A 20,962-nucleotide genomic window follows, 5' to 3' on the forward strand; every position below is an offset into this window, starting at 1 on the left:
TTGACTATTAAGACCTAGTCCAGTAAAAGCACATTGAGTGGCCTGTCGGCAAAATCTTCTCCAGAACTAGGAATGAGGCTTCCTAGCAACGTGGGGGTGAAATGATCATGAAATCCCTCCCAAAGTATGGTCCAATTTATGACCATGAGACGGAGAAGGCAATGGCAACCCACTCCAGTACTCTGGCCTGGAGAATTCCATGGATGGAGGAGCCTGGTGGGCTGCAGTCCATGGGGTTGAGAAGAGTTGGGCACGACTGGCCAACTTCACTTTCCCTTTTCACTTTCATGCATTGGAGAAGGCAATGGCAACCCACTCCAGTGTTCTTGCCTGGAGAATCCCAGGGACAGAGGAGCCTGGTGGGCTGCCATCTTGGGGTCACACAGAGTTGGACACGACTGATGCGACTTAGCAGCAGCAACAGCAGCATGACCATGAGACAGCCCTGTCAATTACAAATTGGCACTTGCCAAGAACATTTGCCATAACTGAGCAACAACGATAACAATGAGGGCATTTGCCATCCACCTCTGCAGAGATTGAACCCTGTGCTGCTGCAGCTGCTGACCTTCAACACCCTCTGAAGGGTATTACAGTGGAGAGTGAGGCACTCTGGCTCCAGGGAAATTGATGGAACAGGTCTTTAGATAGTGAGGTATTTCCAGAAACTGATTTCATGATCCCAGTCCTTGACTCTCTTCATATTTAGAAAAGCACTGAATCCCTTCATAGTGACATTGGCTCCTCGTGCCTAGTAGAAAACCTTTTGTAAAGTAAGCACTTGACTGCACTGAACTCCTCATTCACCAAAATCTTATGTACTGACCTTCCCCAACTACGTCTTTGGAGCAGTCTCTCAGAGCTATCTGAGGTGCTGTCTTCCAGGCTATAGTCCTCATTTTACCCCAAATAAAACTTAATTCATAACTTTCACATTGTGCATCTTTTCATTCAACAGTATATTGAAAGTAAGTTAGATAATTCTCTATTAAATATTTAATTTGTTTATTTGTGTATAACGAGTTTCTTTGGTTGACAAATCCTTTGAACCTGAAATGGAAGTTGAAGCTTTTGGCAAAACAGCAGGATGATGGAGGACAAGATAAATGATCACATATTCCTCATCCTCGAAGTTAAGAACTCTCCCACTAGACATGTACAGAAAGGCTCGGTGGAGGTCAAAAAGGGAGGGGGTGCCACCCATAGCATGTGATGTCAACCTACCCACAGGCCTCTTTGCTGGAATCCATTTTGGTTAAGAGGTGTGCACACATGGGAGCACCCTGAGGTAAACCCAATATGGACTCAGCAGCAGGCAAAGCGAGATGATTGGCTAAAGGAAATTCAGGAAGAAACACTCATAAAAGTGATTTAAGCTACCTCAAGGCCACAGATCTCCTTCTGAGCCTGCCTGTGTGTCCATCCACACATACTCTTTCTCCTTCTAATAAAGACTTGTTTCACTATTTTCTGTTTCTATGTGGAAATTCCTTTTACACAGCTGCTGGTCGAGGGCCCTGTCACTGGTTGCTGTCCCTGGTGGTCTAGTGGCTAAAACTCAGCGCTCCCTCCTTCCTGGCTCCATTTTAGTCTTTGGCAGGAAACAGATATACCCTGCTTCAAATGCTAGCAGGCCATCTGTCTGCATCCCACCTATTTCCCCAGTGTCAGCTAGATTCCAAGCTGGACTACAAAGCCCCTGCCCCAGATTTCACAGCAATAGTCAGGGTTGAGGTAGGTGTGGGACAGTGGTGGAAGACGACCCAGTAAGCTATGCTTGGATCCTGAATTGGATCAAAGATCACAGAGACCCTGGGCTTCCCTGGTAGCTCAGCTGGTAAAGAATCTGCCTGCAATGCAGGAGACCCCTGGTTCAATCCCTGGGATGGGAAGAGCTGCTGGAGAAGGGATAGACTACCCACTCCAGTATTCTTAGGCTAGCCTGGTGACTCAGCTGGTAAAGAATCCGCCCGCAGTGTGGGAGGCCTGGGTTCAATCCCTAGGTTGGGAAGATCCCCTGGAGAAGGGAACAGCTAGCCAGTCGAAGAACTGATGCTTTTGAACTGCGGTGTTGGAGAAGACTCTTGAGAGTCCCTTGGACTGCAAGAAGATCCAACCAGTCCATTCTAAAGGAGATCAGTCCTGGGTGTTCATTGGAAGGACTTATGCTAAAGCTGAAACTCCAATACTTTGGCCACCTCATGAGAAGAGTTGACTCATTGGAAAAGACTCTGATGCTGGGAGGGATTAGGGGCAGGAGGAGAAGGGGACGACAGAGGATGAGATGGCTGGATGGCATCACTGACTCGATGAACAAGAGTTTGGATGAACTCCGGGAGTTGGTGATGGACAGGGAGGCCTGGCGTGCTGCAATTCATGGGGTAGCAAAGAGTCGGACACGACTGAGCGACTACACTGAACTGAACTCACTCCAGTATTCAGGCCTGGAGAATTCCGTGGACTAGAGTCCATGGGGTGGCAAACAATCGGACACGACTGAGCGACTTTTCACTTTCTTTCTTTCACAGAGACCCTACCCCACCCACCCCACCCCACCCCGTGACAGAAGCTCCACCCCTGATCTCAGCACTGCTTCTACCAGGGGAGGTGGTCTTACCAGACTGGTACAGGAAGCCACAAGTCAGGGACCCCGGAAGCTTAGGAGATGGGTCTCTGGCTTCCCTGTACCATCCCCGAAGCCACATTGTACTTTTTCGAACACAATCAAACACAAGAAAGCAACTGGACTCTTGCAATACATATTTTTTTATCGTTTCTTGAGGCCGTCGGGGCCGGAGCTGCAGCCTGCAGACCTCCCAGGAGAGGGCCAGCCGCGGCCGAGCTCCGGGGAGGTGAGGGGCATGCGAGGATCTGGGTGTCGGGGCGGGAATGGGGGCCTAGCGCACTGGTTCTGCACCTCCTGCGAGACCAATCCAGGAAGCGGCGCCACTTCCTGACTCCTGGAAAGCTGCTGCACCCATTGTGGGCCAAGGCCGCGGGGGCGCCGCAGCCGAACAGGCCCTTGTTGTCGCGCAGGCGCACTGGGTCGCACGGATCCTGCGGCCTGCCGCTTTCCTGCTGCGCAGGCGCACTAAGCCGCGCACCGGGAGGCGGGATCACGAACGGCTGGGAGCAGGCCGGAGGGCGATGGGCGGGGCCCCTGTTGCTTGGCCGTCGCCCCGCCCACTTCCGGCGTGCTGCTCTTCCGGGCGAAGGCGCCTGGCCTGGGTCCGAGGTGTGGCTAGTCCAGGCGACGAAGGAGACAACGATCGACCGTCAAGGCTGCAGCGACCATGGCGTCCAGCGGAGTCCGCGGGCCGACGCCGCGCTGGGGACCGACACTCGGCAGCGCTGCGCTGTTCCTGCTGCTCCTCCCGGCGGCCGTCGCCCAGGGTGAGGGCGGTCGGGGGGCACAGGGTCAAGGGGTCGAGGGGACCGGGCGAGGTGAGGACAGGGGGAGCAGGGTCGGGGTCAAGGAGTGCGGAGGGCAGGGGGTCGCAGCCGCCCGGGGTGGATGCTCCAGGCCCGCGCGGTTTTCGGGGACGGCCGGGGGCCACCCGAGTGTCCGTTGGTGGCCTGGGCCGGCCCTTTGTCCTGGCTCAGCATTCGGGGTGGTCCGGGACCGCGGGGGCGGCCTGGCCGAGAGCGCTGTCCCCTCTTTAATGTCCCCGCTACCCTGGGAAAGAGCTGTCGAGTGTGGACCCGGGGTCAGAAGCAGAGCTGGAGAGCTTGCCTGACCCACAGCAGGTCAGCGGCTGGAGTCCAGGGGCCTGGCCCTTGTGTGGGCACGGCTGGTGTGTTGGGGGGCTTTGCTCCCCTCGAGGAGACCTGTGTGCAGCCCTTCCACCGACGCCCACTGTGCAGAGTAGACACCTCTGAGGAGCTCCAGGGTCAGCGGCCAGTGCTTGAACTTGGCCTGCCCTGCCGGGGCAGATTCTAGGCTCTCCAGACCTTCCCTACTTGGGTAGGTTGGGTGGCCCTCTTTGTTTATCCCACCACTTCTCAGTAACCACCTGTGCCCGGTGCTGAGCCTACATGGTGACTGGCTGATGGAGGCGCTGAGTTCCTGGGCTGCCTGACCTGGAAATAGCAGTTAGCGGGGTGAGGAGAGTGCATGACCTAAGAGCTCAGAAGCTCCAGAAAAGGGGCTGCTGGAGGGCAGCGTCCTGTGGGTGGTCTGCAGGTGGGTGGAGATCTTGGAGGGTTTGATGGGGGAGCTGTGTGTGGCGTGCAAGGGGTGGGGGGGGTGGGTAATCACCAGTGTGGAAAACAGAGCCTCTGGCTGGTGACCTCACCCACCTGGGCCAGCCTGAGGGGCCAGGGCGTTTCTCAGCTCTGGTCAGCTGTAGTTGCATCAACTCTGTAACACTGCAAGGCACCTTTCCTCTATGTGGCCTGAGCGGGTGTCTGCGTGCAGCACTGCGTGAGTCTCTTCATTCTCCTTCTAAACATACTTGTGTGCACACTTGTGACATTATCTGTCAGTGCAGCAGTGGAGTTGCACAGAATAGGGAACTTCTGGTTGAAATTGACTTTTCAGCACAAATGTGAACTTTCAGCACAACAGGATATATGTAGCTGTAGAGAAAGTGTTGTTACGAAGACCTGGCTCCCACGACCATGGGTCCAAGGAGCCCTGTGAGCTGGTCTGTTTGACCTGGGAGTGCTTTTTACTAAACAGGCTGGATGAGAACCAAATCTGCTATCACCCAAGAGTCTCTCCTGGGTGGCTGAAGGGCCTGCGCTCTTGCATTGTTAGAGTAGGTGTGTCAGGAAACGCCCCCTGTGTGTTTGGCTGCTTGCCTTTCATGCTGGCTTGGCCCTGGACTTCTGAAGCCACCAGAGACCCCTGTGAGCTGAGTGGGCGGGTCCTGTGACAGTTTGGGAATGAAACCAGGCGTAGTATTTCAGGAGAAAGGCCGCAGTTTTTCTAGCCACACTGAGCACTGAGGTGCCCCTTTCCCACAGAGGCTGGGCTTGCTGTGTGGTTTGACTGTTTGTCATGCCATAGGAATGTGACTACACCATCTATGATACTTTGCATTCCTTGCAAGGATGCTGTGCGTATTAGTCAGGAAAAATTACCCTAAAGAAACAGAACCAGCAGGATATATGTAGAGTTATTTGGCTCAGACCATAAAGCATCTGCCTGCAATGTAGGAGACCGGGTTCGATCCCTGGGTTGGGAAGATCCCCTGGAGAAGGAAATGGCAACCCACTCCAGTACTCTTGCCTAGAAAATTCCATGGATGGAGGAGCCTGGTGGGCTACAGTCCATGGGGTCACAAAGAGTCGGACACGACTGAGGGACTTCACTTCACGTGACAGACTGGCTCACAGGACCGTGAGGCTGAGGAGCCCCATGAGCCGCTGTCTGCTCAACCAGGGAGACCTGGCGTGTGGTCTAGTCCACACCTCAAGGCCAGGCAGCAGGGAGCCAGGGAGTCACGGCGCAGTCTAAGCCTCACTGGCAAGGGGAGATGACATCTCAGATCACACGGCAGATTCGTGCTGCCTTGCAGTTTGTTCTGTCAGGGCCTCAGTGGATTGGGAGATGCCCACCTCCCTGGAGAGGGCCAGTGCTTTCATCTGTCCACCCGTTCAGATGCTAATCTCTTCTGGAAACACTTTCACAGATACTACCGGAAGTGTTTTGGGAATTACCTGGCAGTCAAGTGGTTAGGACTCGGTGCTTCCACCGCTAGGGGCCCCGGTTCCATCCCTGCTCGGAGAACTAAGATCCTGCAAGCCATGAGGCATGGCCAAGAAGAAGAAAAAAATCTTCGTAAAAAGGAAAAGAGAAACAGTGTTTTACCAGCTCTCTTGGCATCCCTTAGCGCAGACAATTGACGGACAATATTAAGCACCACAGGTGTGTGAACTCAAAGACCATCACAGCAATCCAGAACCAGCCATGTCTTCTCTGCTGTGCGCTTGGGTGGAAGGGAGGCATCAGGAACCCACAAGGTGTTGAAGAGCTTTGGAGAGAAATTCATTGAAGAAGTTTCATGGGCTTTGGACCCCACTTTAATTGTGTATGGGGTCAGACTCCAGCTGAGTTTCATCTTTACTTTGGAGGGAAGGCCACCCCTGAAAGGACCTCAGGCTGTTGTCCTAAACGGGGGTCCAGAGGAGCTGTGGGGGTGGAGGTGGGGCTCCTTCAGCACCCTTTCAGTCCAGCAGCACTGCGGTCCTGTTGCTGAAAACGGGGGGCTCCCAAGCAGGTCACAGGGCAATGGGTGTGTGCATGGGTCTGAGCCTTTGCCTTGCTCTGTACTCTCCTTCCCCCTTTTCTGCCGAGGTGGTAAGACAGCCAGGACTTTCTGTCTACATGAACTTGCCGCCGCACTTCTCCTGGGAAGGTGACAGCCACAGCACTCCCTGCCCCCGTGTCCTTTTGCCCTGCGCCATGGCCACAGTGCCTGATTCTGGGGACCTTCCACTGCCGCCGGCATGGCCAAATGCAGCCCTCTGGTCTGTTATGTTCCACAGGCAATATGCTTACTTGTTTCCTTGTTGTTAGAAAACATGCCTCTTCATACATGTAGTGTGTGTTCTTCCATGGTTAAGCAGGATTCACCTGAAACTGTAGGAAAGAAATCACATGTACCATGGCTGGTATGTCTTGAGAACCCTTTTTCTTTAGTTTAGTTTTCCTGAGAGCACAAGACTTAAAGTTCTGTAAGTCAGTGGCTCAGAGTCCAACCTGGAGAGCCCGGCCTCAGCGACATTGCCCCTTCAAGCTTGGGATCTTGGGCGGGCTTTTTGGCTCCAGATTTCCTGTTTCTGTGATGAGAGAAAATGCCCTGAATGACCAAGAGTGCCTGGTCTCTGAATCAGTTGTAAATAGTTAACATGTTTCCCTTTCTTACTGTGCCCTGGTGTTTTCAAGGGCTTTGTGCTGACTTTGTGAGGGCTGTGTAACATTGGTGTTTCTGCACCGAGAACCTGCCTGGTGGTTCCAGGCCATGCTAGGAGCAGCAGGGTGAGGCAGTCCCCTTAGCCTGCTGCTCCTGGCCTCTCTGTTGACTTGTGTTGGCCCGTGACCTGGAGACGCTGGGCTGGACGGGTTTGCTAGTTCCTGCAGGACCAGTTGTCACACAGGCTTCTGCGTTGGAAATTCTCCATGAAGAATTCCTGTGCTTTATTACTGTTTCTGTCTTGGCTGCTGTTAAGATTGATGACAAGGAAGTGCAGGCTTGCTTCAGTTTTTCGGAAGGAATCGAGAGTGGATATGCAGATGAGAGTGTCATGCAGATAGATCCCTACCGTGCCTCCCTGCCCAGCGCTTTATTAGAAAAAGTTCAGAGCTGCAGAGAAAGTTGAAGGAAAGATGATGCGGTGAACTCCAGAATCCCTGTCTGTTCTTGCAGTCTTGGCCATGTGTACTCTGCCTTCCTGTCTGTGTCTGCCTGGGATGGCTTATTTTGGCTGTGTGACATGGCTTGTGGGACTGTACTTCCCTGACCAGGGACTGAACCCAGGCCACTGCAGTGAAAGTGCAAAGTCCTATCCATTGGACCGCCAGGAAAGTTGGATTACCCAAACCAATGAGAGCAAGTTGTGATGTGGCCATTTGCCCTAAGTTCGCCAGGGTGTATCTCCTAAGAAGGAAGATATCAGCAGCACGTGACAGTCAGGTCTGCATGGTGACCATTAGGATGCTGCTGAACACTTGATTTAACACACACCTTGTGCACACAGATCACCAGTTACCCAGTGGCGTCCTCCGGCTGCTGACCCCGGGCACGCATGTGTTGCTGTTGGCTGTGGTATCTCTTAGCCTGCCTTCCCCTGGGGCAGCCCCTCAGCCTGTCCTTGGGCTCAGAGGCCTCTTTGCGGTCCCGTCAGTTTCCTCCGATCTGATTCGAGTGCGTGTGGGGAGCGTTCAGCCACTGGATAACTGTCCTTCCTGCACCCTCGGAGGCACCTTCTGCCACTGGTCCTGTGGTCTTGTGGTCATAGGTCGTCGTGGCAATACGTTTTATCACTCTTCGGGTGCCTTTTGTCTTCCTGAGTACAGTTGAACAGGGTGGGGGTGCTCTGAGACCGTGTGTAATCTCTTGTCCCTCCGCAGATGGCTCGGTGGTCTTGGCGTCCATTGCGATGGAGACTCTCAGCTGGTTGTCCTTCTCTGTTTATTCCATGCTGGTGTGAAATCATGAACATTCAGGAGGCGAGAGTCCATTACTCTGATGTTTAAGTCGTGCCGTTTGGCAAGGAGGACCCCCCCCGCCCCAACACACACACACACACTGGCTTCTGGGCCTTTGTGGCACTCTCGGAGGCAACAGGCTGTCTGAGGTAACGTGTCGTCTCTGCCCCAGTTGTGGGGCCAGCTGTTGTCCTGCACAGAGCCTGGTGCCTTGTAGTGGGGACAGTATCATCTACCCTAGGCTCCTTGGTGGACAGAACTCAGAATTCAGCTTTCAAGTGAAGCCGTCCTCACGGCAGCCCCGCAGGGCTCCCCCTCCTGCCATCCAAGGCCTGTGGGTAAGGGGGCTCCAAACACCTGTGGCAACCCTGCCCTCTCGGCCCTGCTGTGAGAGGCGTTTGGGGGCTGTCAGCTTTCTCTGCCCTCCTGGGCTGAATGTGTCAAAGTAGTCTAAAATCAGCTTCAACACAAAGCTAACAGCATGCTACTGGAGGCTCTGAGAAGGATGCTATTTAATAGTGATTGCCTTAGAATGGTATGTTGTGACAGAAATGGGCTTTTATTTTTAAAAATGGGATGTACAAGAGCTACACTATTGAAGAGAAGCGCTCCCCAGCCCTCTCAGGTAGCAGTTTAGTACAGGTCCTGGTCAGCAAACGTTATGAATGAGATTGTGACTTAGACCTAAAGCTCCCTTTCCTCACATTTCATCATGAGAATCTCAGGAAGTCCAGGGAGCTGTGGGACCCAGGTGGTGAGCACTCCTCTGCCCACTGTGGGGTTTGTCACATTCTGAAATTACAGACACCCCCGCCCCCGCGCCTCCCTGCACACGTCATTACCAAGAGCTCAGTGTTCCTCTCCTCTTAGATCCATTCATTCTTTGTGCAGTGAGATGCAGGAACCTACCTGTGCTATGGAGTGCATTCCACCTGTTCGACCCTGACCTCTTTCCAGCCTCAGAACAGGCATCTCCAGCAGTCGGGGCCCCACCCAGTCCGACCTGCCCCCCGCAGTTGAGTCTCACCTGTCCTGAACCCTGTGCTGTGGGCCTTTGTGGGGGCCTCTCCTGGCCCTCGTGGTCTGTAGTCATCTGTATGCAGGCCTGCTTCTTTTGGGGCTGAAGAGTGTCCCACTGCAGGACTCCCCAGTCACCTCTGTCCCCTGCCCCCCAGGCACTGCACGTGAGGAGGAGGTGGTGCTGGGAGGGGAGCATGCTCCCACTAGGCAGGAGGAGCCACCTGGCAGCTCTCCAGACCTGCAGGGAGGCCGAGGGGCACGCATGGTGCCTGGACCCCTGGGCTGTGTTCAACTCTCAGCTGTTACCATATGTAAAGTTTGCTGTCAGCTCTCCTGTGCACGGGGGTCTTGGTGTGTCTGGGACACACAAGACTGAGAGTGGAATTGCTGAGTCTCGGAGGAGCATCTTGTTGGGGTCCTTTAATGGACTGGAACCTGGTGGTCCGGAGTTGACGATAAGAAAGTGAAAGAGAGAAAGAGGCTGATATTCCCTGGTTTACGCAGATAACCAGTAAAGCTCTTGACACAGAGCTTGCATCACTCACTAAGGCACCAGGTGCCCTCTCGAGGGAGTGAAGGCACAGGGCACCTTCTCAAGGGGGTCTGAGAAGCCCGGGCAGGAGAGTGAGCACAGCAGGTCTCTACACTCCAGAGAATTAGCCAGGGCGGGGAGAGAGAGAGAAACAAAAACGACATGGGGACCTAAGCTCTGATGGAGCAAAGGTGCTTTAATGGTCTTTCTGTGAGTATATATAGGCTGTTGTACAAGATCCTTCTTTCGACAATGATAAAGATCAGAAAACCAAACATACAGCAGCTGTTACCAAGGGAACAAGGGATTAATCATGGTCACAAGGTCAGGAGATGATCCATATCTCAAGAAAGGGGATCGAGACTAAGCAGTTTTGTCGTAAAGAGCATGTTTACTAAAGGAGATTTAAGCCTGTCTCACACAGTGACTTCAGTTCCTGGGAGCAGCGTGCTGCTCCTCGTGAAGATAATCAAAGGACTTGTGAGAAACAGCGTGTAGGAATCCTCCTGTTAAGCGCTCCCGGACAGCATCTGTTTGTTTTCAAGTGGCTGAGCTGTTGTGCACACCTGCTGACATGCTGAGAGCCCCTGATCCTCACCACGGTTTCACATCCTCAGTTCTGGTGGGTGGGAAGTGGGACCTGACTGTGACTCCTGTGCCTTTGCTAGTAGCCGAGGGTTGTACTCAGGCCTCTTCTGAGTGTGCGCACATGTCAGGCAGCCTGGGGTGAAGAGCAGCTGCTTGATGGTGGGGTGGAGAGTCTGTTCGTGCACCAGCTCTCCCCTGACTGGCTTGAGTTCCAGAGCTGTTAGCTGCTCAGCTTTGAGTCCTTCCTGTAGTGGTTGTCCCGTGAAGATGCCCAAGAGGCGGGGGGTGTGCGGGGTGCTCCACGGGGTTAAAACGGCTTCTCCCTCCTGCCTGGGGAACCAGCCAGGGGCTGAGGCCTGGCTCAAGCCCAGCCTGGAGCTGCTGTGGTCTTCGGCTCCAGAGTGTCTGCTGAGGAGCTGGTCATTGGTGCCCAGGCAAGAAGCAGGTGACTGTCTCCCGGGAGACCCCTGGGGTCAGGACCACGCCCGCTGCTGGCATGTCCCCACAGGATTCCACTTAGAGGCTCAGCTGTGCACCTTAAAGGCTGGGTGTCCCTCTCCAGGTTCTGAGCATGACTCGCTGTGGCCTCCTGGTGTTGACACTGCAGGATTCTCAGTGATGTTCATTCTTTCCCTGCAGGTTGCTCTCAGAACACAAGCAGAACCTGTGAAGAGTGCCTGAAAAACGTCTCGGTAAGTGGTACGTGGTCAGCGCATGATGCAGAAGCACACTGGCCAGCTCTGACTCCAGGGGCCGTGTGCGTGGTAGGGGGTTCAGGGCGGTCAGTAACAGCTTTTCTTGGGCGATTTAAACTGTCAGGAGAGCTGCACACACCACTGAGTGTTATTAACGTGCTGCTTCAGCCCCTGAGAGCAAACGTGAGCCCCTGGCTCATGGCCATGAATGCATATGAGCCCTGGGGCCTGCAGGTGTGGTGTTGGGTGAGGGCAGGTGCTTGAAAGTTGGGGGGACATGTTTAGCCCCTAGTCTGTGACTGTCGACCTGTGTCCAGGGCTTCCTGGGTGTCATTCCACCTTGCAGGCCTGTTGGGACAGGGGCTGGGCTGTTCGACACATGGGCCCTGAGACATGGCCGGCGTGCCTGGGGTCCTCCCAGCCCCCCATTCTTACCCAGTGCTGAGCGTCAGCTCTCCTGCTGAGGGGTCCTTGAGACAGAGCGCCCCGTGTTCTTTCTCGTCTCTGGTTAGGTTTGCCCAGATGACAGTGGGTACACACGTCCTCTGAAGGCCTGACTCCCGCTCTGAACTCAGGCAGGGGAGGGCTTCCCTGGTGGCTCAGTGGTGAAGAATCCACCTGCTCAATGCAGGAGACATGGGTGTGATCCCTGATCCGGGAACATCCCACATACCTCGGAGCAACTAAGTCCCTCCGCTGTAAGGACTGAGCCTGTGCTCTGTGACAAGAGAAGCCACCACAATGAGAAGCCCACGCGCTGCAACTAGAGAAAACGTCTGAACAGCAGTGAAGACCAGTGCAACCAAGAATAAAGAGTGCAGAGGAAAGCCAGGCCCTCAGTGTGTGACTCTTCGAAGCACAGGAGCTGCTGGAAGGGTCCATAGGCCCCTGCAGCCTGCCAGCGCCCGCGTGGTTCACCGCGTGCTTGTACCTCGTTATCTAAAAACAGGAGGGAGATGGTGGCAGAACTTCCGTGGAGGAGAACTTGGCGCAGTGCGCTCCGGGGCTCTTGGTAAAACTGCAGGGGAAGAACGGAAGACGAGGTGTTTAAAACTTGACGGTTTTAAAATGGAGGGTTTCCCCCCAATTTTTAACTCAGGAAAGAACCACTGAAATGGAAGGAATCCTCAAATGGCAAAAACGAAGAGGGCCTTGCTGCTGTTTGTCATTTTGAACATGGGGCACCAGAGTGTACACTGCCTCGGTGGTCCTGGGACCCCAGGTTTCATTGCGACATTTTTTTGGTAACAGACTCTCACCCTAACCTGGGATGGAAAAATAACGTTGTTTTCTATCCTGTTAAAACCTGTAAGAAAAACAACTTCGTGAAATCTTTACTTTTGAGCATAAAAATACCCACAATGTTCCAACCTGGGTGGGCTTGTTAGGTGGCTCAAACCTCCCATCTGAGCCAGCACGTGCCCGGCTCTAGGCCCCTGCCTGGTGTGCCAGCCAGGTCCCCACCACGTGCTCCAGGGACACGGGCAACGTGGCTTCAGGTTCACTAGCAGCACTTTCTCTTTAGTTGCATTGTCTTTAAAATGGACCACTCGGTGGAGTTGTAGAGGTCAAGTGGGTAATAACCTTAGGTGGACACCACTCAACTGCCTGGCTTGGTCCCTCCTGCAGGGGATGTGGACCCTCCAGTGAGGGACGTGGGGAAGCACAGAGTGCCTGCCTTCCTGCCAGTGCTGCAGGAAGCCACGAGGCGTGGGGGTGCCTGGTGGAGGAGGTTTGAGTGAGGAGGGCCTTGGTGGGTGGGTGGAGTTGAGCTGCTGTGTTGGGGAGGGGGCTGAGGAGGGAACAGCAGTGGTGGGGGCCGCACAGGGCAGACCCTGGCCCGTCTGACGTCTGACGTCCTCTTCCAGTGCCTTTGGTGCAATGCGAACAAGATGTGCTTGGACTACCCAGTGACCAAAGTCCTGCCGCCCAGCTCCCTCTGCCGGCTAAGCTCCGCACGCTGGGGCGTGTGCTGGGGTAAGTCACCACTTTCTTTGGTTTCTTGCAAAACCAGTGTCGTTTTGAACATTCTGGTTGTGCTCAATGAAGGGAAGACGCCAGAAGTGGGGATGGCCGGTGAGAGTGCTGGTGTCTGAGAAAGGGGTGGCCCGGGTTTGACGGCCATGGCCTCTGTTCTGCAGGCGTCTCCCCACATCCCAGGGCCATGCAGGTGGTGTCAGCTCCTGTCCGGGTGGCGGTGCTTCTCCTAGGGAGACGTGCACTCGGTGAGACCCAGGCTGGTTTCTAGTGGCCATATCAGTTGGTGGGTGGTACATGCTGCCACCTGGAACTCATTTTTATGAGTTGGGCTTATTAATCCTTTGCTTAGTGGCTCAGGCTTGGGGCCTTCCAGAGGCCCGCCTGGCTGCAGATTGTAGGAGCTGGTGCTCTCACAGGGAGTTGTGATGGTCCGTTTGTGTGTTTGCATTTTCGGTTCATCTGCAATTTATTCTCTGTGTTACCTTTTTTCTAAACAATTTCTGTCCCAGAATCTGTCAGCCTTCAACTGAACAACTCACTTCTGATTTCACCCGCTGAAACCTCGGGGACCCAGAAGTTTGTGTCTGTGTGAGTGTGTGTGTGTGCACGTACACGTGGAGACGTGCCTGTTGACGTCCACGCAGCTGGCTGCCCTCCTGGCCACCCTCACTCCGGAAAGGCTCCTTGGGCCTCGCCAGCGTATGTGTCGTCCTGGTGTCTGTCTCCCCGGGACCTTCCCTCCCACCTGTTCTGCAGGGACGGCTCTGGCTCCAGGGAACCGTGGGCATCTCGGGCTTGAACCGTTAAAGTGCTTTCAACAGTTGGAAGCGTGACTCCTAACACAGTGCACACTTGAGCCCTCACCCCTCCAGGCCTGTGCTCTAGAGTACATGCATGTGTGTGCACATACGTGTGTGTGTACAGACACTCGTATTCTATAGGGCACACACACATATGCACGTACGCGTGTGCAAACACTCGTACTCTAGAGGACAAACACACATGCATGCACGTGTGTGGACAGACATACACACACTTGTGTACTCAGTGGGTTGTCACAGGAGCCTGCAGGTAATGCCACTCAGCAAGACACAGACCACATCCAGTGCTTGCCTGTCCCCTGGGACCCCACGGGCGGCTGTTGTGGCGCGCTGGTGGACATCGGGCTGTATGTGGGCTGCCATGTGCTCCTGTGTGGGCTGAACGCAGCTGCCCACCGCTCTGGGCATGCCCTTAGGAGCGGACTGCTGGCTCACACCAGCAGTTTAGCCTGTCGGCCACACGTTTCTCAGAAGTGGCCGCCCCAGTGGACGCTGCTTCAGGCAGGGTGGGGCCTTGGTCGGTCCTTTTCTGTGACGTGAGGTTCCCGCCCTGGGGCTGTGAGTGTGGCTGACACAGGACATCTGGCCCTGGGCAGTTTGGGGAGGGGGCTCTGCACTCCACGCAGGCTCGCACTGGGTGAGGGGTCCTGGGGGGCAGTCTTTGTGGTAACAGGAGGGTGGAGTGCCCACAGTTTGGATTTGGGCTCATCCTCAGGCAGGCAGGGAGCTGGGATCTCGTCTGGGGGAGCCTTGCGGGGGCCCCTGGAGACACTCCAGGTTCACCTGGTCACAGCACGCCTCGCTCTCACACAGGCCTGCACCGCAGGTGCTTTCTGTTCTTGGAGGTGACTGTAGGGGCATCTTATTCAGTTCTAGGCATAATCGTGTGGGCTTGTGACTGTGACAACCTTAAGTGTATACATTCAATTGGAGAACAGCGAAGTCTCTATCGTTTGGCCCTTTGTCCAGGACCAGGTCTCTCTCTGCTCAGGTCTAATACGTCCTGTTCCCCATCATGGTGAGGTTTCTGTTTCTGCTTTATAACTGGGTCTAGCTGCTGACAAGAAAGGCTCCGGTGGGGGCAGGTGTGTCTTAGAGTCACGGTCTTCTCAGTCTGACTGGTTTCTAAAGTTGATTGTTTGGGAGTTCTCTGATCCAAAAGTTACATCCTCTGCTTGCGAGGGTCTTGTGTTACTTCTATTTCTTGTGTTTCTGGCACTTCCGGGATAGGTCAGGGGAGAAAAAACCACAAGATTCATGGCCAGTGTTGTCACGCTGGCAGCCTGAGGTGGCTCTGGGGTGGGGGCACCGGGGCGGTGGGCATCTGCCTCCCCCACCCCCAGCCAAGAAACTGGCAGGGTCGAAGGTGATCAGCTCTGTGAGGCAAGCCCAGTGCTGCAAGCTGTCATGGGAGGGTCCCACCACCATCCAGGAGTACAGGGCGGGGCTGGGCTGACTGGACGGTGCCAGGCTGTCCTCTGAGAGGCTCTGGTGTGAGAATGAAGTGGAAAAGTACTGAGTGGCTGGTTTTAATTTGTAAACCCTCAAGAGAAGCTGGGAAGAATTGGAATTTGTCCTAACTGTGTTAGGTCTGGGCAGGAAACCACAGTCAGCTGATGGCGGCAGTGCCGCTTTGCAGCCCCCGGGTGTCCCTTGACCTGGGCCGTGGCTCTGGCGGGCCCTTGGCCTGCACAGGCGGACATGCCTCCTGCTGGCCTTTGACTCAGGTCGTCAGAGCAGGGCCGGTCTACCTGGTTTTGTCAGCTTTCCTCAGGTTGGAAACATCTCTCCAGCATCAGGTGGTGAGGAAACTTACCTGTTGCTTGAAGTTGATGGAAACTGGTGACTCAGTCACAGAAACAGGCTGGAGGAAGGTGGGGCATTGCCACCACACCCCTGGTTCTGGAGACCCCGTGGGGGAGGGGCGTCCCTAGTTCGGAGACCTCATGGGGGAGGGGCGTCCCTAGTTCTGGAGACCCTGTGGGGGAGGGGTGTCCCTAGTTCTGGAGACCCCATGGGGGAGGAGCGTCCCTAGTTCTGGAAACCCTTTGGGGAGGGACATCCCCGGTTCTGGAGACCCCACAAGGAGGGGCGTCCCTGGTTCTGGAGACCCCACGAGGAGGGGCGCTCCTAGTTCTGCAGACCTCACTAGGAGGGGTGTCCCCAGTTCTAGAGACCCCATGAGGAGGGGCGTCCCTGGTTCTGGAGACCCCACAAGGAGGGGCGCTCCTGGTTCTGGAGACCCCACGAGGACGACCGTCCCCAATTCTGAAGACCCTTTGGGGAGGGACATCCTCGGTCTGGAGACCCCAGGAGGAGGGGCATCCCCGGTTCTGGAGACCCCAGGAGGAGGGGCATCCCCGGTTCTGGAGACCCCACGAGGAGGGCCGTCCCCGGTTCTGGAGACCCCACAGGGAGGGGTGCTGCCAGAAGCAGTCAGGCCCTAACTCTGCGCCTTTGAACTTGCAGTGAACTTCGAGGCCTTGATCATTGCCATGTCGGTGATCGGGGGCTCCCTCCTCCTGGGGGTTGCCATCTGCTGCTGCTGCTGCTGCAGGAGGAGCCGGAGCCGACGGCCAGACAAGAGCGAGGAGAAGGCCATCCGGGAGCGCGAGGAGCGCCGGGTCCGGCAGGAGGAGCGGTGAGGCCCAGCCTGATTGGGGGCAGCAGGGTGGGGTGCTCCTGCTGCCCAAGCTTCCTCCACGTCTGAAGAGCAGGACCACGTGGAGTGCCCACAGGGTTTTCTCAGGGTGGTGTGGAGGGTGGGAAGCTGAGTGTGGGGGCTGGGCTGGCATGGCCTCTAGCGGGTGGTCCAGTCCTGAGCCAGCAGAGGCTCAGCGGGAGGAAGGCATTTAACTAGGTCTCCTGTCCGTCTGAGGCCTAACTGGGCCTCTTCTGTGGCCAGTGCTCTGGTGACCATGTGTCCCTGGTCCTGGAGCCCTTTGGCGAGTGTGTGCAGTACGGCCAGGATTGGGGTTGCTGACCTGCCAGCCTGCGGCTGCTGGGGGCCAGGACCCATGTACTCCCCACTGTCTTCAGAACCAAGGAGAAGATCTTTGCTGATTTGTTTTTATGTGAAAAGAAAATTTTCTAAAATCACAGTAAGGGGCACTGGAATTGGTTTTATCGAAAGGAAGAGTTGAATGATGTGCCATCAAAGCAGCTTTGAGTGCGTGCTTAACACCTGCCCATCCTGGTTGGGATGGCCACAGCCAAGCTGTCCTGCCCGGTCTGGCTCCAGGCCAGAGGATGTGAGAGGCACAGCTGTTAGAATTACGCTGTAGTTTGGTGCTAAACCAGATTTCTCTGTTTTAGGAGAGTGGAGATGAAGTTGAGACATGATGAAATCAGAAAAAAATATGGTAAGAGCAATGGGCTCCCCATTTCTGTTGGCAGGGGCTGGCCCGGCCTTCCCGGTCACGTTCAGTGCCGGGCAGTCTCTGCTGTGTGTGCGGTGGCTCTCCAGGAGCACACGGTTGACCACTGGTTCCCCCGAGTGTTTGTGCATCCGTTGGCCTTCCCGGCACCTGTGTGCCTGTGAAGTGCTGCCTCCCTTCCCCTTTGCTCTGATTTGCCTTCCAGTCGGGGAGCTCCTGAGCTGCGGGGCCCTTTGTCCCCCACCCTCATGCTGGAGTTGTTCCTGGCCTGACTTCCCACCCTCTCGGCAGTGGCCACACTCAGGCCTTGTCCTGGGAGCTGTGTCCTGTTCTGTTCCAGTGTTTGCTTGGCGAGGTTTTCCATGGAGGGACTGTTTTCTTTGGTGTTAGGAGCATTGAACCTGCTCCTGTGTTTAGTTGGTTCTGTGCTGATTTGCAAACCACCAAGGTCATTGGTGTTTTCTGCGCTTGGTTTCCTACGAAATTGGAAATTGTAGAAAGGAGCTTTTTGACATTTGATTAAAATTAATGGAAATAAGAGACAGGTGGGTGTGCGCGCGCACACACACACACACACACACACACCCCTGATTAAAATTAATGTAAATAAGGTGGGTGTGTGCTCTCATACACACACGCACACACACACTCAGCTTTTTGATATCTGATTAAAATTAATGTAAATAAGAGACAGAGACAGGTGGGTGTGTGCTCGCATGCTTGTGTATGCGAGCACACACACACACTTGGACCTGTGCCCAACCTGCACAAGGCCTTTTCTGGAGCAGTCAGAGATTCCCTGTATTCCTTTCAAGGAGCTGATCAGTTGCCCTGTAATTGCACTGACGGAATTAACTTGTGCGCATTTGTGTGAAGCCCTCTGAATGGCTTGGACTGAGGAAGGAAAGCCTCGATCTCGGGAAGAATTTGGGGCGGGGTCAGGGCTGAGCCTGATTGACACACAAGACACAGCACAGATGAAACCCCCTCCCCTTTGGGTTCCTTCTCACAAGGCAGCTTCCGTCTGTTTTTCCCTCTAAACTAGAAGTAGCGCCAGGAGCTGGTTTGGGTATTTTTTCCAGCAGGACCTTAACAGTACTGCTTGTACTTGGCACATGACAGTTCCCTACCCCAAACCAGCCGTGCGTTTCTCCAGCTGAGCTCACCGTCTTCCCCTGACACACAGCACCCTCCCTCTACCCGCACCTGGCCCCATTATCCCCCACGCCCCAAGCCCTGTGGGGAGGAGGGTTTGCAGTGGCTCCAGCTGTTTAAAGAGGAGAGGATGCTTCTCATACAGGCAACTCCTGGTCTTCGAGTGTTTAGCTCCTTCACTTTTGAACTGATAAGTCACCTTCTGCCTGTGATCTTAATTCTAAAAATTAATCAGGATTTATATAGAGCATCTCAAGTATGGCGCTTTTGTTTTCTTATATATAATTTAGCCAGCCACAGAGGGATGACACAGTGGCTTTCTTATTTCTTTCTGGATCAGCAAACAAGTCTTTTGTGCTTAGGACCTATTTTTCTTAGAAGTATTGTTTCCAGTAAATTTCACTTTGGTTTTAAAGTCGCCAGTGGTGTGACTTTCTCAGAAGGGTAGTGTCTGAGCTCCTTGCACACCTGTCTTCCTTGGGGCTTCAGTAAACCTTCATACGGGCTTCTGTGGAAACCTTCACACACAGCCTCACGTGCCGTTTTCTGGCTCCTGTTGCCTGTGGCCGAGTGTATTTCTAATCAGGCTTGTTTTGTTTTCAGGTTTGTTTAAAGAAGAAAACCCATATGCCAGATTCGAAAACAACTGAGACGCACTTGGTGGCGCGGCGAGCAGTCTCCAGGCCTGTAGTCAGCAGGGACCCGCCGCCCGTGCGCCTCCTGCCCTAGGGAAGGAAGCTGCCTCGGGCTGAGGCCTGGGAGCTTCTGTTTCCTCTTCTCTCGTTTCTGTATTTAATCACTTGAGACACGAAGGCTGTCAGGGCTTCTCTGTTGTTCTGTTGTCCACTTGGGGAGGAAGCGGCACACCTCAGGCCTCCGCTCGTCTGTGAGCCAGTGCAGACGGCCCTGCATCCAGGCCCGCGAGGTCCACGTGCAGGAAGCAGAGCGGTGCAGTCCGTCCTGGGACCTCCCCAACCCCTATCGTTTCCCCTGCATCTCGGGGCCCAGGATGCAGTCTGACCTGACCCACACCAAATAGCATTGAGCTGTAAACCTTTTTTTATTATTGGATTTTATTCTCCCACCCAAAAGATTCTCCCAAAAAGCTTTATTGTCAGAGTTCAGACTGCTTATGGGGTGATTTTTCAAGTTTGTGTCTTTACCGGTACATCAAGATATTCTAGTGTTCATCTGAATTATAAAACCTTCGATGGGCAGTCGTCAGTCAGGTGCTATTGTGTCCTGGGGGTGGGAGGGCCTCCTGAGGTTCTGCCTGCCTTCTCTTCAGCCCCACTGAGCGTCAGCCTCGGGGTCTCCTGAGTCAGACCCTCCCTGCTGTCTCTGGTGGTCACTCAGGGCTTGCAGGTGACCACAGGCCCTCCCTCGAGAGGAGGGGCTGCCGATGGGATCTCCACACATAGGCACTGGCGGCTGTTCCGCTTGTCCACCGACCCTAGCTCCCTGCCCGTCGTCTGTCTCGGCCTGTCCTGGGAATCTCCCACAGAGGCGGCTTCTCACGGGCGCTGGGTGCGGTGGTGCCGCCCTTGGGGTTCCTTTTTTCCAGATCAAGATGCGAGCCTGCAGTCAGTAGCCCTTGCACTTCCTGGCAGGGACAGCAGATGGTGAAGTCACTGTGAACAGCCTTTCTTAAAAAAAATCTGAAAATAGTCCTAGTTGCCAGATTGTTTTAAACGAGAAAAACATTGAGCTTTGGGAAGGAAGGTGAACGTGCACAATAGGTAGGGGCGTCCATGCGGATCCAGGGGTCAGAGGGCATTGTCACATGGCCACATGTGCCTGGTTAGCCACATGGATCTGTGTTTGACCTCAGTTCCACCCTCACATTTCACAGACCAGAAACAACCTTTAACAAAGTCCTTTTGTCTTATTTCTCTGATTTCTTGGGCATTTGATAGCAATGAAAGTATTATGAAACATTCCTAAATATAACAGTCTGCAAATTTTTACTTTATGCTGTTTGTTCATAAACTTTGTAGTAGACTTTAATGAACTTTGTATTAACTTGATAGTATGGATGTAAAATCACTCTTTCCTGACTTGAGGCTGCTGAGCTGAAAGCAGAGCCGGGTTGTAGATAAAACGGGTTGTTAGAGCGGGGTTGCTGGTGCACGTGCCACCCTCCCACACAGCACAGAGCCCTCCTGGGAGCAGCTCCGCAGTCTCACATTCTTCTGAAGCAGCACCAAGAGCAGCCAGAGATTGTAACCTCAAGGAAACCACGAGTCTGAGTGCCTTAATCTTTAACCAGTTTCCAATCAGCTGATTAATACATGCTTTTGTTGACTATGCCTTGTGTCCTTGTGTTTCATTTCTGGGGGCTGTGGACGTGAGTGCTTGGGGAGCAAGGGCAGCAGGGCTGCTGGAGTATAAGACGGGCTTCAGGACCCATTGGCACGAGTGCGCAGCGTGCTCCTAATGCCAGGCCGGTAGGGAGCCTCCACACCACGAGGTGAGAGGTCCCCGGGCCCTGCCTTGCGATGCGTTCATTCCTGCTGCAGCTCCCCTGCTTCAGACATGTGGCCAGCGCAGACACCTGGCCTCGTCCCCCACTCCTTCCCCCTCCCCGGGGCCCCTCCATCTTGTGAGCTGCTGCTTAGTTGGGGTTTTTTTGAGCACAA

At 54.6% G+C, this 20,962-nt stretch overlaps 1 protein-coding gene across 1 annotated transcript; it reads left to right on the plus strand.

Moving 5' to 3' along the window:
- Positions 1-3,178: 3,178 nt before the first annotated feature.
- On the plus strand, positions 3,179-20,630 carry PTTG1IP (PTTG1 interacting protein). The gene is made up of 6 exons (XM_005898971.3): positions 3,179-3,393; positions 10,935-10,987; positions 12,859-12,967; positions 16,261-16,432; positions 17,107-17,153; positions 18,927-20,630. The coding sequence occupies exons 1-6, from the start codon at positions 3,294-3,296 to the stop codon at positions 18,971-18,973; spliced, it is 528 nt and encodes a 175-aa protein (XP_005899033.1). The 5' UTR covers positions 3,179-3,293; the 3' UTR covers positions 18,974-20,630.
- Positions 20,631-20,962: the final 332 nt, after the last annotated feature.

This window comes from Bos mutus, chromosome 1 (assembly GCF_027580195.1).
Source record: "Bos mutus isolate GX-2022 chromosome 1, NWIPB_WYAK_1.1, whole genome shotgun sequence".
In the NCBI taxonomy this organism is placed as follows: domain Eukaryota; kingdom Metazoa; phylum Chordata; class Mammalia; order Artiodactyla; family Bovidae; genus Bos; species Bos mutus.